General features: G+C 50.4%; 7 protein-coding genes across 7 annotated transcripts; 4 read left to right on the top strand and 3 right to left on the bottom strand.

Annotated features, from left to right (window-relative positions):
- Positions 1 to 324: 324 nt before the first annotated feature.
- N7468_005947 (putative diacylglycerol O-acyltransferase (DgaT)) lies at positions 325 to 3,401 on the top strand (the record flags this gene model as incomplete). The annotated part of the gene is given in 6 exon segments (XM_058475243.1): positions 325 to 478; positions 489 to 557; positions 727 to 1,716; positions 1,771 to 1,945; positions 2,913 to 3,048; positions 3,114 to 3,401. The coding sequence occupies 6 exon segments, from the start codon at positions 325 to 327 to the stop codon at positions 3,399 to 3,401; spliced, it is 1,812 nt and encodes a 603-aa protein (XP_058330983.1).
- Positions 3,402 to 3,777: 376 nt separating this feature from the next.
- pyrG (orotidine-5'-phosphate decarboxylase pyrG) lies at positions 3,778 to 4,678 on the top strand (the record flags this gene model as incomplete). The annotated part of the gene is made up of 2 exons (XM_058475242.1): positions 3,778 to 3,934; positions 3,999 to 4,678. 2 exons carry the CDS (start codon positions 3,778 to 3,780, stop codon positions 4,676 to 4,678), a joined length of 837 nt encoding a protein of 278 aa, XP_058330982.1.
- Positions 4,679 to 5,623: 945 nt separating this feature from the next.
- Positions 5,624 to 7,051, top strand: N7468_005945 (uncharacterized protein; the record flags this gene model as incomplete). The annotated part of the gene is made up of 1 exon (XM_058475241.1): positions 5,624 to 7,051. The coding sequence occupies one exon, from the start codon at positions 5,624 to 5,626 to the stop codon at positions 7,049 to 7,051; it is 1,428 nt and encodes a 475-aa protein (XP_058330981.1).
- Positions 7,052 to 7,415: 364 nt separating this feature from the next.
- Positions 7,416 to 7,892, bottom strand: N7468_005944 (uncharacterized protein; the record flags this gene model as incomplete). The annotated part of the gene is made up of 1 exon (XM_058475240.1): positions 7,416 to 7,892. The coding sequence occupies one exon, from the start codon at positions 7,890 to 7,892 to the stop codon at positions 7,416 to 7,418; it is 477 nt and encodes a 158-aa protein (XP_058330980.1).
- A 181-nt stretch (positions 7,893 to 8,073) lies between these two features.
- On the bottom strand, positions 8,074 to 8,965 carry N7468_005943 (MFS general substrate transporter; the record flags this gene model as incomplete). The annotated part of the gene is made up of 3 exons (XM_058475239.1): positions 8,074 to 8,440; positions 8,494 to 8,774; positions 8,825 to 8,965. The coding sequence occupies 3 exons, from the start codon at positions 8,963 to 8,965 to the stop codon at positions 8,074 to 8,076; spliced, it is 789 nt and encodes a 262-aa protein (XP_058330979.1).
- Positions 8,966 to 9,737: 772 nt separating this feature from the next.
- N7468_005942 (Zn(II)2Cys6 transcription factor) lies at positions 9,738 to 11,500 on the bottom strand (the record flags this gene model as incomplete). The annotated part of the gene is made up of 2 exons (XM_058475238.1): positions 9,738 to 11,178; positions 11,229 to 11,500. The coding sequence occupies 2 exons, from the start codon at positions 11,498 to 11,500 to the stop codon at positions 9,738 to 9,740; spliced, it is 1,713 nt and encodes a 570-aa protein (XP_058330978.1).
- Positions 11,501 to 12,444: 944 nt separating this feature from the next.
- On the top strand, positions 12,445 to 14,397 carry N7468_005941 (T6SS phospholipase effector Tle1-like catalytic domain-containing protein; the record flags this gene model as incomplete). The annotated part of the gene is made up of 8 exons (XM_058475237.1): positions 12,445 to 12,705; positions 12,758 to 12,862; positions 12,918 to 13,097; positions 13,165 to 13,249; positions 13,301 to 13,335; positions 13,411 to 13,765; positions 13,846 to 14,250; positions 14,351 to 14,397. The coding sequence occupies 8 exons, from the start codon at positions 12,445 to 12,447 to the stop codon at positions 14,395 to 14,397; spliced, it is 1,473 nt and encodes a 490-aa protein (XP_058330977.1).
- Positions 14,398 to 14,754: the final 357 nt, after the last annotated feature.

Here is a 14,754-nt window from a genome sequence, read left to right as displayed (position 1 = left end):
GAGAGAAAGTCGGAGCTTTGCAGGATCGGGACATCTTTGGAGCTTGTCCGCCCCCGCTGATTCGCTGACCTGCAAGTGAGCAGTGGTCTTGGTGCGCTATGATGTCCTACGCCCCGCCAATCTTCGAATGTTACTCTTCCTAAACATTTCCCCTCCATGTCGGTGCTAATCCTCGACTCTTCTGAAAGGATTATCCTTGGTTCTTGGTGAACAGTTCGTGGATTGCTCCCGAGCACCTCCGCATTGCCGCACTGGCCCGGCCCTCATCCCAGTTGCGCAATCAGAGACCACAAGGGACTTCCCTCCCTTGGGGTCCACGGCAGAATGACCTCAATAACCCAAGCCGTGATGGCAACTCCTGGAGCCTCAGACCCCGTGGCCCCTGGATCTGCTCCTGGTGAAGCAGAGACTCGTACACCCTCAACTAAACCGAAACGAAGCAAGTATCGCCATGTCGCGGCATACCACTCTCGGAATCGTCATTCCAGTCTCGAGCCGAGACTCGACCGAGACGGCGAGCTTCCTTGGCTTTAGAAATCTCATGGTACTTGTATTGAGTAAGGCCTGATGTTTCTTAAAAGGGAGCAATTCATCCTTGATTGCTAATGTCAAATAGTTGCCATGAATCTTCGACTTATTCTCGAGAATTTCAAGAAAGTGAGTGAGATTTCGCTATGGATTCCTCGAGGTGATTAGTTGTCACTAACTGTATGATATAGTACGGAGTGCTCATATGCATAAAGTGTCATGACTATCGAAAGCAGGATATCGTTCTCGGATCAATTCTCTATGCCCTGGTCCCGTGCCACCTGTTCACGGCCTACATCATTGAGCTATCGGCTGCGTCCTCAGCTAAGAATGCTGTCGGCTTACAGAAGAAAACTGCCGAGGAGAAAGAGCGTGATCAGCAGGCCTTCCGATCTACCTGGCCGTATACAGCCTTCCTGCATACGGTCAATGCTACACTGTGTCTGGCAGTCACCAGCTTTGTGGTGTACTTCTACATTCACCACCCGGGAATAGGGACAATCTGCGAGCTCCATGCAATCATTGTGTGGCTCAAGATCTGTTCTTATGCGTTCACTAATCGAGATCTTCGTCTGGCGTTCTTGAACCCCTCTGCCGAGTCTGGTCTCCCTGAGATCTACTCCGCCTGCCCTTATCCAAGAAATATAACGATCAGGAACCTAACATATTTTTGGCTAGCTCCAACCCTGGTCTATCAGCCTGTCTATCCACGCACTGCTTCGATCCGCTGGTCTTTTGTTGCCAAGCGACTCGCAGAATTTGTGGGTCTTTCAATGATCATCTGGGTGCTCTCTGCCCAGTACGCGGCTCCTGTACTACGCAACTCAATTGATAAGATCGCCGTCATGGATATTACCTCTATCTTGGAGCGTGTCATGAAACTTTCCACCATTTCCCTGGTCATCTGGCTTGCAGGGTTTTTCGCTCTCTTCCAGGCTTTGCTGAATGCATTGGCCGAGGTTATGCAGTTTGGAGACCGAGAGTTCTACACCGATTGGTGGAATAGTTCCAGCTTAGGAGTATACTGGAGGTCTTGGAACCGGCCCGTGTATCTATTCATGAAGCGCCATGTCTTTTCCCCTCTGGTGGGCCGGGGATGGAGTCCCCTCGCAGCGAGTGGGGTGGTCTTCGCCCTCTCTGCCGTCCTACACGAAATGCTCGTGGGCATTCCAACACATAATTTCATTGGTATGACCCGGCCCTTATAGTCGCTTTATACACGTGCTTATTAACGAATCCTAGGTGTTGCCTTCTTTGGGATGATGTTCCAATTGCCATTGATTACACTGACCACGCCCTTGGAGAAGATGTCTGATCCCCTGGGAAAGACGATTGGAAACTGCATTTTCTGGGTCAGCTTTTGTTTGGTCGGCCAGCCTCTTGGGGCACTATTGTACTTCTTCGCATGGCAGGCCAAGTATGGAAGTGTGAGTCGTACCTCTGTTTGATCGCAGTCAAAAAGCCCAGAGGTGCTATTTGTATCATCTTGCACACATTGAAGCTCAGTTGAGCCATCATAATCACAACGGTGGCGGTTGGATCTATCTACAATGTATTAGTCTTGAGGGTCAACTTGGATTTCCTGGAATATAATTGCTTCGTGTGAAAACACCCATAGTAGCTGTGATTATCACTAATATATGCCACGTTTGAAGCTCGTGGTCAACAAATGGCTATTCTGCCTCACTTAGCACTCAGAGCCCTGAATGTTGAATGCGACCCTGGGAGTCCCGTGGCCCCTTTGTCAGCGCACGCCATGACACCTCGGGATGACTTGATAGCCTGTGCATTATCATGAGCTGTCTTCTATCTTGATAGTCGCCCTTAGAGTCTCCATAAATACTTAAATCCAACGTCTCCAGGCCCGGATATTCTGAATATTGACGCCTTTTGAATGTCAATTGGTAACACCCTCGGTGGCTGATTGCGTGCCCTAGATGCATTCCCCTGCGAAGAACATGGCTGACGTTAACAGCCTTATGGTCTAACTCGTGAAATGTCCTAACCACCATGGCGTCGAGCCTCTCCAGCTGAGGTTCAGAGTCCTGAACCCAAGTATCTAGAACCTTCCACATTCCATCTGGTCAATAGGCGAATCGGACGAATTGGAACGTTCTCTTCCCGAGCCCGGGCGCGGGACGGAGGGATAGTCCGACTAGCAGTAGTTCGTTCATCCAGAGTCTAGGGTGCCCTGATACTCTTGCAATCCTTTATATTCTGCTGCTCCGAGTTCCAGGTTTCGCCTTTCGAGTTGTCCTTCTCGGCATACAGCTATCATCTACCCACAATGGTTTCCATTACTCTCCCTGACAATTTCGGGTAAGTAGCGCGTCTTGCCACGGTTCATTGACGCATACTAATTTGCTTTTTCTTCTTCGGCATAGTGCTCCTCTCGCCATCGCAGTGGGTGTGATCCCCCTACTTGCCATCACTCACTCGGGTGTGACAGGAAGTCTGCGCAAGCCAGCTGGCTGCCCCTATCCCCATGCCTATGCAACCGTCGAGCAGACCAAGTCCAACGTACGACCCCTCCCAAACACCTGACAAGCGCATCCCCTCGGTGTCCTGGTTGACATTTCCCCTAGCCCAAAGCCCACCAATTCAACTGCGCTCAACGCGCCCATGCGAACTTCCTTGAACATGCGCCCCAGACTACACTCTCCATCCTGGTCGCTGGCCTCAAGTACCCGGAGATCGCGGCTGCCCTAGGCGCCGTCTGGGTGGTTTCCCGTGCCCTTTACCTCTACGGATATGTCTACTCCGACAAGCCTGAGGGCCGTGGCCGCTACAATGGCACGCTCTACCTGCCTGCCCAGGGTGCTTTGTGGGCTCTGAGTGTCTTTGGCGTTGCTCGTGACCTGATCAAATGGTGACTGTGACGGGAAACCATCCAATGGCACGATTTACCCTTCCTCTCCCTCTTTCACCTGATATCTGGTCTCCCAATAATGTATTTTACAAAGGACACTCTCATTCTTCAATGAAATCAGTACGGAAATTTCCGCTAAGTGTGGCTGATTCCCGTTGTGGCGCAGCCGAGAAAAAAAAGGCCCCCGCGGAGTAGTGCAAGTTCCCCAGAACGTATTCTAGATTCTAAACCACTGCTCAAAACAGAGTGGCACTACCCTTCTTACGACCTCGAACTGCGATTACAACGCCTCTCTGTCTAGGAAGCCCCAGTTTGCCTTTGACCACGAACGCTGCCTCTGTTTCAACACCCCATCAACTTGAACCAACCCCGCCATCATCATGTCGTCCAAATCTCAATTGACATACAGCGCTCGGGCGACAACCCACCCCAATCTCCTGGCCCGAAAGCTCTTCCAAGTAGCAGAAGCTAAGAAGAGCAATGTGACCGTGTCCGCCGACGTGACCACCACCAAAGAACTCCTTGATCTTGCCGATCGTCAGTAGCCAGGCTGAAGCCGATCGCCAATACAAGCCAATACTAATACAGCTCTTCGCACCAGGCCTCGGTCCATACATTGCTGTCCTCAAAACCCACATTGACATTCTGTCCGACTTCGGCGAAGCGACCACTGAGGGTCTCAAAGCGCTCGCCGAGAAACACAACTTCCTGATCTTCGAAGATCGCAAGTTCGTCGACATCGGCAACACGGTCCAAAAGCAATACCACGGCGGCACCCTCCGTATCTCGGAATGGTCCCACATCATCAACTGCAGTATCCTGCCCGGAGAAGGCATTGTCGAGGCTCTCGCTCAGACCGCCCAGGCCCCCGACTTCCCCCACGGCTCAGAGCGCGGTCTTCTGATCCTCGCTGAGATGACCTCGAAAGGGTCATTGGCCACAGGAGCCTATACCTCCGCCTCGGTAGACTATGCGCGCAAGTATCCCAGCTTTGTGCTCGGCTTCGTGTCGACTCGCTCGCTGAACGAGGTTGAGTCGTCGGTCAAGGCGGCTAGCGATGAGGACTTTGTGGTGTTCACAACTGGTGTCAATCTTTCTTCTAAAGGGGATAAGCTGGGACAGCAGTATCAAACCCCCCAGTCGGCTATTGGCCGTGGTGCGGACTTTATTATTGCGGGCCGTGGCATCTATGCGGCTCCTGATCCTGTGGAGGCAGCGAAGCAATATCAGCAGCAAGGCTGGGAGGCTTACCTGGCCCGTATCGGCGGTGCTAGCCAATAGAGTATATTACGAAAACCTAATGACAGAATATGTTTTATGGAAGAACCACCCTACTGAGATGCATGGCACGCTCGCACTAGAGCGCGCAATTTTGAGTCGTCCTGGAAAAGTCTAAGCAAACTTGATTACATTGATTTTAATAGGGCTGCATGACAATTTGCTGCCTCCGTCTAATGTCTTCGTCTAACTCATGGAGCTGTATGCTTTGAGAACATTCAAATTTGTGTTTCTTGACGCCATAGATTAGCACGATCACGGCATTGACCGAATGGTACCTTTATGGTATCGATTGCTACCAAGTGGGAAATTTAATCCGCTTCCCCTCGGAGCCAGATTCATAAGCGGGGATTTATTGCGAACAGAACCTTACCCAGCCCCTATCGAAGCATAGGACATTTTAGCTCGTTTTTCGTGATTTCTCGTGCGGGGAGTTCAAGACAGACCGCAATGGAAAAGCTCCGGGTTATGGATGTGCGTATTCTCGGCCTGGTTATCAACGAAAACAATCACGGCTGAATAGCTTCGAGGCCCTAGTCTAGGGGCTGAAGTTAGGGCTGGTAGTACTCGGTTGTTTAATTTCTCGAAATACGTGTTTACTATGACCTTCTGAACTTGAATTTAAAGTCTAGGCTGACCTAAACATGGCATTGTCTTGATCGGACCATTAAATTATTGCAGACCCTTCAAATTCTGCTAGAACCTCTTGGTAAGGCACCCCATCTCTACAGTGACCAATGTGGCTCTTAATGCAACGATTGCGATGATGCATGGCGCCATCTCGAACCATTATTCGGCACAATTGCGACAATGTGGAGTCTCGTCCATATCATCAAGGGCCCCCAACACTACAAATAACTTGTGGCCTGTTTTAAAATCAAGGCTAGCCTGAAAATCTCTCAATACCCAGACATATATCTGGATATCTCTATCGCAGCTATAATCAGTATGGGTCCACGCTATCGTAGAGTCGCTGTGATCGGCGCAGGCCCGTCAGGCATCTCCGCCGTGAAAGCCCTGCACGAGGAGAAGGTGTTTGACACGATTCGAATCTTCGAGCGGCAGGGTCGAGTCGGGGGTATCTGGCATCTCGACCAGGTTCCAGATGTTTTCCCCGGCGCAAAGGGAAGCCCTAAGCAGCAGGCCGTCCCCGCCGATCTGCCTCAACTATCACCCCCCAGCCCAGAAGATACGACCGTACGAAGTGGAATATATGAGGGACTAGATAGTAACGTTGGGGCTGAAGCCATGTCGTTCACCCATACGCCTTTTCCGCAAATCAACTCCGCCGCTTCCACTCGCATTTTTGGCCGGTTGAATCCGACCCGTCCATTTCGGGTGATCACCCGCTACCTGGAAGATCTGTTCAGAGCCTATCACCATTTAGCAAGTTTGAACACAACCGTCGTGAAGGTTGAGAAAAACGATGGAATATGGAACTTGACTCTTCGGCGAAAAGGCCACTTCGAGGGTTCGGAGCCAAAAGAATATTGGTGGCAAGAACAATTCGATGCTGTAATTGTGGCCTCCGGGCATTACAGTGTGCCCTTTGTCCCTGACGTGCCAGGACTGGATGCTGCCTTCAAGCTACATCCTACGAGGTTCGAGCACTCGAAGTCATTCCGACACGCAGATAACTACGTCGGTAAGAAAGTTGTCGTGGTTGGTGGTAATGTTTCCGCAGCGGATGCTGTATCAGATCTGTACGGCATTGTCCAAGCCCCGCTCGAAATCTCCCAGCGAACTCACAACGAGGCGCTCGACTCAGCCTGGAATCTTCCAAATGTCCAGCGCCGCCCAGGGCTCAAATCAATCGAAGGAACAGGGCAGAATTTGGCCGTGGAATATACCGATGGCAGCCGCACCGAAGGAGTGGACAAAATCATTTTTGCAACTGGCTATAGACTTTCCTACCCATTCCTCACCCCAGACCCGGTCACTCCCAACAACAGGGCTGCTGGCTTCTACCAGCATGTATTCAAGATCGGCGATCCATCTCTAGCGTTGGTGGGCCAAGTTCGAGGGGCCCTCAGTTTCCGAGTGTATGAGTATCAGGCAGTGGCTGTTGCACGGTACTTTGCTGGACGGAACAACGTTGACCTTCCATCGCCCCAGGAGCAGGATAATTGGGAGGTTGAACGGTTGAAGTACAAGGGAAACTCTGCTGTGTTCCATGAGATCAAGCCCGACTTTGCGGAATATTTCAATTTCCTAGCGGACTTGGCTGGACCGGCTGCGCCAGACTCTGATGCGTATGCCTTGCCTCGCTTTGACGAGAAATGGGTAGAGCAAGGGTTCAAGATCCTGGCACTCAAGAACGAGTGGTGGCAGTCGATACAAAATACCGAGAAAGCTATTGTGCCGGCCAAGTTATAATTGGGAGAGGAACGGGAATTAATAGGACATCTTGGATTCCAGCGTTGGGCAATTGGCAAGATTCGGCCTTTTAAGAAAGAATATCCAGGGCTCCTCGCTCGAAATCGCCGGCTCTACTTCTGAGGGACGAATCAGAGCTGGGAGCCAGGACTCGGAAATCACATCGGTTGGTCATCGCTCAGCCTATTCTGCTCTCCCTGGAGATACGACGTTACTACGATAGGAAGTTTCTTTTCTCAGGCCTACTCATTTGGTATGAGAATTTGCTGGAGATAATAGAATTTATAACAGCTTCTTATCAAATGGGGAAAGGGTGGTCTAAATTCTAACATATCTTTTCTCACTCAAAAACAACATCGAGCCACTAGTCTTTCCCTATGGCACTGACAACAACGCTTTGGGCCTCGAGGCTGCTGGAATCCGTTTGGTCACCAGTCTGATCCTCGCCCGGCGAAGGCTGCGGCTGGTTCCAATCGCCAAAGACTGCCAGAATGGTGAAAGGAATGGTAAAGCCCCACAGCACAAATCCCAGGATCATCTGGTTCAAGTTGGACCAGTGGCTGGCACCAACTCCGTAGGCAATGGTACTCCCAATAGATTCCCAGGATCGCAAAATCCCAGTTGTGCGCGCGACATCACCATCTCCCTGTGCTCCCTTGATTTCAGCCATCAGCCAGTAGATGTATGTCTGCATCATCTCATAGAAGAATTTGAAGAACATATAGACGGTGAAAGCAGAGGTGAAGAAAGGACCATCGCCCAAATCAAAGGTAGGAGGGTCTGACATGGCGGAGAGCTTGGCTTCGGTCTGAGCATTCCATGCCCAAGATGCCGTGACCATGATGAGGATGCACAGGTATACAGCTCTAGATCTAGTTTTTCTTGAGAACCGGCTCATATCCAAAATTATCCCGGTCAAAATATTGGCCAAGGCGCCAACCACGGCTGTCAGGAACGATGCTAATGCCCGTGATCGTACGGTGAAGTATGCTATTTCAGCTTGTTAACTCGAGCCGCAAGGATCAGAGAAAGTGGTACTCGCTTGTCAGGTAGTTCCCTTGGTATGTCACGCCAAACTGTCCCGCAAGGAAGATAGGGATAAGGAGAAGCATATATGTGTTGTGGAGCTGTTTCCAGATCGCGCGAGCCTCGATCGCAAGACTCGTCTTTTTCATGTAAGGGATCTTTGTGCCGTTACTCCTAATAACCTTCTGGGGTTGTGACAGTAAAAGCGCAAATGGAGCTCCCAAGGCAGATATTGCTACCAGCCCGAGGTAGGTTTTGTAGGTGACCTTGCCGGCATGTGCGGTGTTGATGTTGAGGGCGAGCGAAATAGAACCGCCTACGAGCGGTCCCATTTGACGAATCCCCATCCAAATACCAACGTACCTAACAAAATTGTGAGTTCCATGATCATTCACCAGGAACATAGGTGAACAGACCGTCCTCGTTTCTCTTCTTCGGGATAGCCAACGGCGATAGCGGCTTCACTCGCCCACAGCAAAGAGGCGCCTATCCCGCAAAGGGCCGCGCCAAGCAGCAAGAACCACTCATTCCCATACCGGTTGTTGCAGTAAAGACCGGCAGCGTAAGGTGTGTAAAATGCGGCACCAAGAAACAAGGTCCATTTGGCCGTAATCTTGTTGCTGACTCCACCAGCCAAGAAGCAGCCCACCGACATGAGTCCGTATGTCAAAGCGTTGGCGGCATTGTTAAGCATAGGCTGTAGATTTCTTAGCATCTGAAAGACTTGCATTCATCAGGGGACCTTACACTAGCATTGCCTCCCGCTCCGAGGTTGTTGAGAGCTGTCCAGATGCCAGGTTCACAAAACGCGACCAGACCGACGATGACGATCTGGAAAAGACATGATCGGTATATTTGAGCGAAGCGACCGAGCTCCATAGCGTCCATTATGAGAACCTTCGTCAAGATCTGAACCCCCAATGAGGCTGGAAACAGGTCGGTAGGTCATGGTTATATGATAAGGATTTGGCATCTCTAAGCACGTCAGCGCCCACTGCAATGGCGATCACTCAACTCGAGCTTTAAAACAGCCGGATGCGCCCCACTATTATTGATCAAATGCATTGACAATGGCGTGCTCTTGGCATTGGCTATCCTATCGGCCGAACGGTTTATGTTTATCTTGAGCTGTACTGACCTTGTTGTAACAACGTCTGGGCGATCTCCACTGTTGCTCTCGGTGGCTGCATCATCCAGTTACAATTGAACCTGGCGGCTTTAGCGCCGGAGGGTTTCCTATAGTCTAGAGCCTGAAACATTTCATGGAGAACTTGGCAGATAATGATACGATGCTACAGGAGAATAATCTCCAGCCAGACCCCGTTGCAGCCTACAAACAGTCTCCCTGTAAACAATGCAGCGTTCCAGGTCCCATCGGTATAATTTTATATACTAGGCTTTTTCCTCCAAAAAATTATCATGCAACAATCTCTTCGTCCGTTCGCAAGTCCCATTTGATATTATTCTCAGGCATCTATCTTAGACTTTCCTTACATGCCTTTACCAAAAATGAGGCCAATGGTAGATGATTTTCATATCGTGATGTTTGGACCTGTTCAATAAGAATCTTCAAATTGAGATGAACATCCGTTAGCCCTGATATTGGAGCTCGTTCAGGTAGCGACGACGAGCACCTCATCCACCCGACGGAAAACTTTCCTCAAACCAGGCTGAGGGCATCGCTAACTGGTACCACATAGCGCTCCCAGTCATTGACCTCAGACATGGAGGTTACCTTTGCTTCGAAGCCTCTTGAGATGTTAAAGTCCCGGGCTTGCCAGACCTGTTCGATTACCACGCGAGCCCTAGTTACGCTAGAGACACTGACTCTCGCCATTCGCGTCAGTAATTCTAGCACCAGCCTTCGCCCATCAATGCTTTCTCCAGCAATAGGGTTCTCCCAATGGTCATTTTCAAGCGGATCAAGCTCAACCGCGGCTACAAAGATTGGCCAAATAACATGACAAGCCGATTCTTGTTCCAGCAGACTCAGAATTTCGTTCAAAATGGTCCGTACTCTCGATCGTACGAACGTATCAGTGGGGCGGCCACCATACAATGCACAGTGCAGATACACTGTACAGGTAAGTTGTTTCAGATCTGCGATTCGCTGAATAATACCGTCCTCAGTGTAGGAGCTATGGCTTTGCTTGAGGGTTTGCAGAGTATTGTTCAAGGCCGCAGCCTTTATACTGAACTGAACCTGGTCCTTGTCAGATGTCATGTGTCGTCGAGACTTGCTCAAGTCCATGACTGCGAATAGAATCGAGACGAGCGCCGGACTGCACCCCATCCATTCATTGATGTTGGTGTCATTCTCGTCCCAGTACTTTGGTCCAAACAGGTCTGCCTTTGCACAAGCTGTTCGGCCCATGACGTCTTGGAAGGCGAAGAACAACTCTGCGAAGGAAGATACCGGATCAACTCTCTCGCCTGGAGATGATTCTGTTGAATGGCGGTGGGTTTTCCGTAATCGGATAAGGTCCTTTGCGCCTTGTAAATGAATGATCCATTTATGATCACAATGATCAACAATCCCATAGAGGCATAACATCATGATGATGACGAGGATCTCGGGGTCGTTATTCAGCAGCGAGCTCTTATCTGTCGAAATCTGCTGGTTCAAATCGCGTAAGACTTTGGACTTTAATTGGAGCGCAAGGCCCTTATATTGGGAGTCGTATTGTGCCCAGTGGCATGCCGATAATGCCTGGACCGCTCTCACCACAGAGGGTGACGCAGAGACAAGATATGGGAGAATCACGGATGCAAAGGGGGATCGCGACGTGGGACTCGGCACTGTGCGTGGGCAGATTTGATTTACATAGTAGTCGAATAATAGCTGGTTCCCCAATCCATATAAAGATGGGATGAAGGAAAGGGCTGGTGGAGGTTGCGGTGTTGTCGTCCCAGGGCTTTCTTGGCAGTGAGATAGACCCAACGACGACGGCGAAGACGAAGACGAATATGAGGCCGAGGATGGTGGTGGAAAAGAATAACCAAAAGTGTCGTCTTCTCTGTTCGTATTGATTGCCGGCAGCAAGCGAGGCTCTGAACAGCCCAGATCCTCGTCATAAAATCGTTCAAACAGAGGCATTTCGCTATTGAGAAAGGTCCAAGCATGAACGGGTGTATGGCCAAGTGGAGTCACGCTAGATGTTTCGGAATCCATGTGAGCTTTGCGCCGCTGGTCTGAATGCTTGCCCAGAGCCCGGACCTTCCGAAGGCGATTCCGCGCTCATGATAATCAGACTCCCATTTCAATTGGATGGTGGCCTTTGAACATGGAATGCCCTTTTGCCAGCACCGAGTGCAACTTGGCTTCTGCTCGTCACATTTGACTTTGCTTCGACGGCAGTTCTCGCATCCATTACGAGAGCGGTCTTTAACACGGCGGTCAGTCTTTGCTGTTCTCGAGCCCATTGGTATCTAACGACACTTGTCTTGAGTTTATCTCGCGGGGTTTTGCGGCAGTATTTGGCGATATTTGATACATAGAGGCGCGGCCCTGGTGAGAGAAGCATAATAGATTTTTTGTGCTTTGAGATGCCAGTCTCGATCCTCGGCAGAGTCAGGAATGAATTTGGTACAGTGTCATTGGTGCGACAGCCGCCGCCATATATGTGGGCCCCTGGTATCCAAATTTGGCGGGAGGAAGGTCCATGCGACCGGAAGGTTTGGGGTGGATCTGGGGGGCAATCTATGGGTGGTTTATATCAGTATGCTCTGCAAGGGCACAGACTCTGACACGAGTGACGCGATCAAGCTGACGGTGTCAATTTGGAAATGTCAAGTTGACGATATGAGACTAAAGGCATTGTTTGATTGGTGGGTAGATGCTGTTCTATTTGTTACCTCTTCTGACGAATCCGGGCCATAAATAGCAGAGCTCCAGCCTCGTAGGGAATTCCATCAAGGAGCAGCAGTAAAATCTAGGAGACAAAGATGACAAAGTCACTACCCCCCAACCTTGGAAGTGGGGCACTCCTGCAGCTTTACTTCATCCTTCCTCAAATCCTGTAATTTACGGCATTCCATCTTGCAGGTGTTGCCAAACTTTCTGAAAACTTCTAATGGTAATCAAGGGCTGAGTCGTATGGTCGAGATACATTAAGGGTAGCATATAAGCTCACATTACCCACTATGACAGTCAAATAATCTTCAAAATTTGCTCCAAAGTCCTCCATCTCCATAGAAGCTAGATCGATATCACCACCACGTGTTCGTGGCTGTAGATATCTTACATAATCACAGCCGCATGGATCGAAGCTTACATCCCAGCGGTTCGCGACGAACAGTCCCCACTCATTCCCTACTCTCGCGTGGTGAAACGGTCAGGGTTGGATCGCCTGCGGGCTCGACGGAGAATGTCGTACGCAGCCAAGCGCATCATTGCATGCATGGATGGCACTTGGACTAATAGCGACTACGGCTATACCCGGCCCACTCTGGACGAACGAAATGCCACCATCCAGGTACCCACGAATGTGACTCGACTCTATCGTGCTTTGAGAAAACGAGGTTTAGGCGACACGAGTCAAGTCCTGTACTACCATCCTGGCGTCGGGTCGTCTGGTGAACTCGTGGACACGCTCGAAGGTGGAGTATTTGGGGCCGGTGTTTCCGAAGTAGGTTCTTTCAGACTGCAGAGTGGATAGCAATGTTAAGTGTGAGAGATAGAATGTCCGAGAGACTTATGACTTTATTGTCTCCAACTATGAGCCGGGAGATGAAATCATCTTAGTGGGGTTTTCACGAGGTGCTTTCACAGCGCGTGCTGTCGCAGTAAGTATCACAAAGGAATTCGGATTCCCAATTTAAGAACTACTAACACAGATAGGGATTGATCACGGACATCGGGCTTCTCAATACGAAAGGCATGGAGTACTTCTATGCAATCTTTGAGGATGTGCAGAACTGGAAGAATCCGCACTACAAGGACAAATTTCCTACAGTCCCTTTCCCTGACAAACCCAGCACACCAACTCGGGGAAATGAGTATCGACGACGCCTGGAAGAGGTGTGTACATTGCGCCAGAGCTTCTTCTCTTCCCGCGTATTGTTTCCCCAAAACTGACTAGTTCTAGAATAAACTCACTCGACTTTACGATCCTGAGGGCTACCGGATCAAAGTTCGCTGCGTCGCGGTATGGGAGACGGTTGGAAGTCTTGGTATTTACTGATCGGGATGCCTTGTCTCAGCACTTCTGACTTCGTTGCCAGGTATTCCTGACACAAATCTATCAAACCGACTTCACGTTCCTCGATCCACCAAAGAATAAGTACATCAGTCTTCTTTCAAAGCTTCAAACTGACCGTTCTTTACATGCAAGTTCTACGACACATCATTGAGCAATGAGATAGAGTATGCCTTCCAGGCATTAGCCCTAGATGAGACCCGCACATCTTTTGTTCCAACGCTCTGGCACCGACCTTCTCATGTCCACACCCATCTCAGACAGGTCTGGTTCCCAGGGGCCCACTCCAATGTTGGCGGTGGAATGCCAGATCAGGAAATTGCGAATATCACCATGGCCTGGATGATGGACCAGCTGGCCTCAATCGGTGTATCATTCGAGAACGGCATCATCGAGAAGATATTCACCGAAAATGTGCTCTACTATTACCATGCCCGTCCTAAGGCACTCACCCCGACGAAGGCCCAAAGGACAAAGACCGATGGACCGAGTGGGCGGTCCCCTCGGTCTATGACGACCACAGGCCGGTTAGACCGTGGGGCCTTGGTGAGATTGTTCAGCCCGATACAGGGGTTTATCGTCTTGCCGGCAAGACCACCCGCACCCCTGGCATGTATCGCCGAATAGACCCCGATACTGGTGATCCCACCCACCAATTTTTGAAGCGAACGAATGAAAGCATCCACCGAAGTGTGCGCATCCGATTAGCTCTGGAAGGACTAGGGTATGATGATGTTGGGCTCTACAAATGCCGCGCGCTCCTGCGGAAAGGGCCCTGGGAGCTCGAACGGATGCGCGTTGTATCGGAACGTCTTGTTCGGGACGCTAGTGATGGAGCCGAACGCATTGAGGAATACGAGGAAAGCCGATGGGGCTGGGTATACTCCGGTCCTGAGAAGGATACCCCACCTGAGACAATCATGATGGAAGAGCCTCTCGGCACGTACGAGCAAAAGCTGCTGCATATGAACAAGGGTACGTCTCCCACCTCTTCTGAAACTCGCCATTGCCCAGGTGAAAGGCTCGACGATGGTATATGACTGGGATCGTGGCTGATCAGCTTACCTATCTACAGGAAGGGGATATTACAAGTCCATCGTCGCGGAAGCTGGTCTTCTGTAGCTGATAACGAACCAACCTTCAAACTGCCCCGGAGCGACCGATCTTCCCCCTTACCCCTTACCGATAGGATTATTTCAGTCCCTCGATTTTTCCGATTTCCGCTACAGAGCTTAAGAGGTATTTATCAGAAAGCTTGCGTGCGGGGACTCTCGACTACAATGAAGTGACGATTATACATGATGAACTGCATTTATTTCCATGTCGATAACATTGCGTCTAAGTCTCAGAAACAGTATTCATTCCTACGTGCACTACCACCTTGTTTCAGGCAGGCACCAGACGGGCCCAGATTTCCCCGCCTGGGCACCCTCGACCCCGCTTGCGTAAGCTTGTTTGCATTCTACATGGGCCTAAACT

This window comes from Penicillium chermesinum (assembly GCF_028974085.1).
Source record: "Penicillium chermesinum strain IBT 19713 chromosome Unknown utg000004l:1.0-3345178.0:1.0-3348027.0, whole genome shotgun sequence".
NCBI classification, from domain to species: domain Eukaryota; kingdom Fungi; phylum Ascomycota; class Eurotiomycetes; order Eurotiales; family Aspergillaceae; genus Penicillium; species Penicillium chermesinum.
Note: the sequence above shows the minus strand (reverse complement) of the source record. Positions and strands in the feature narration are given on the sequence as shown.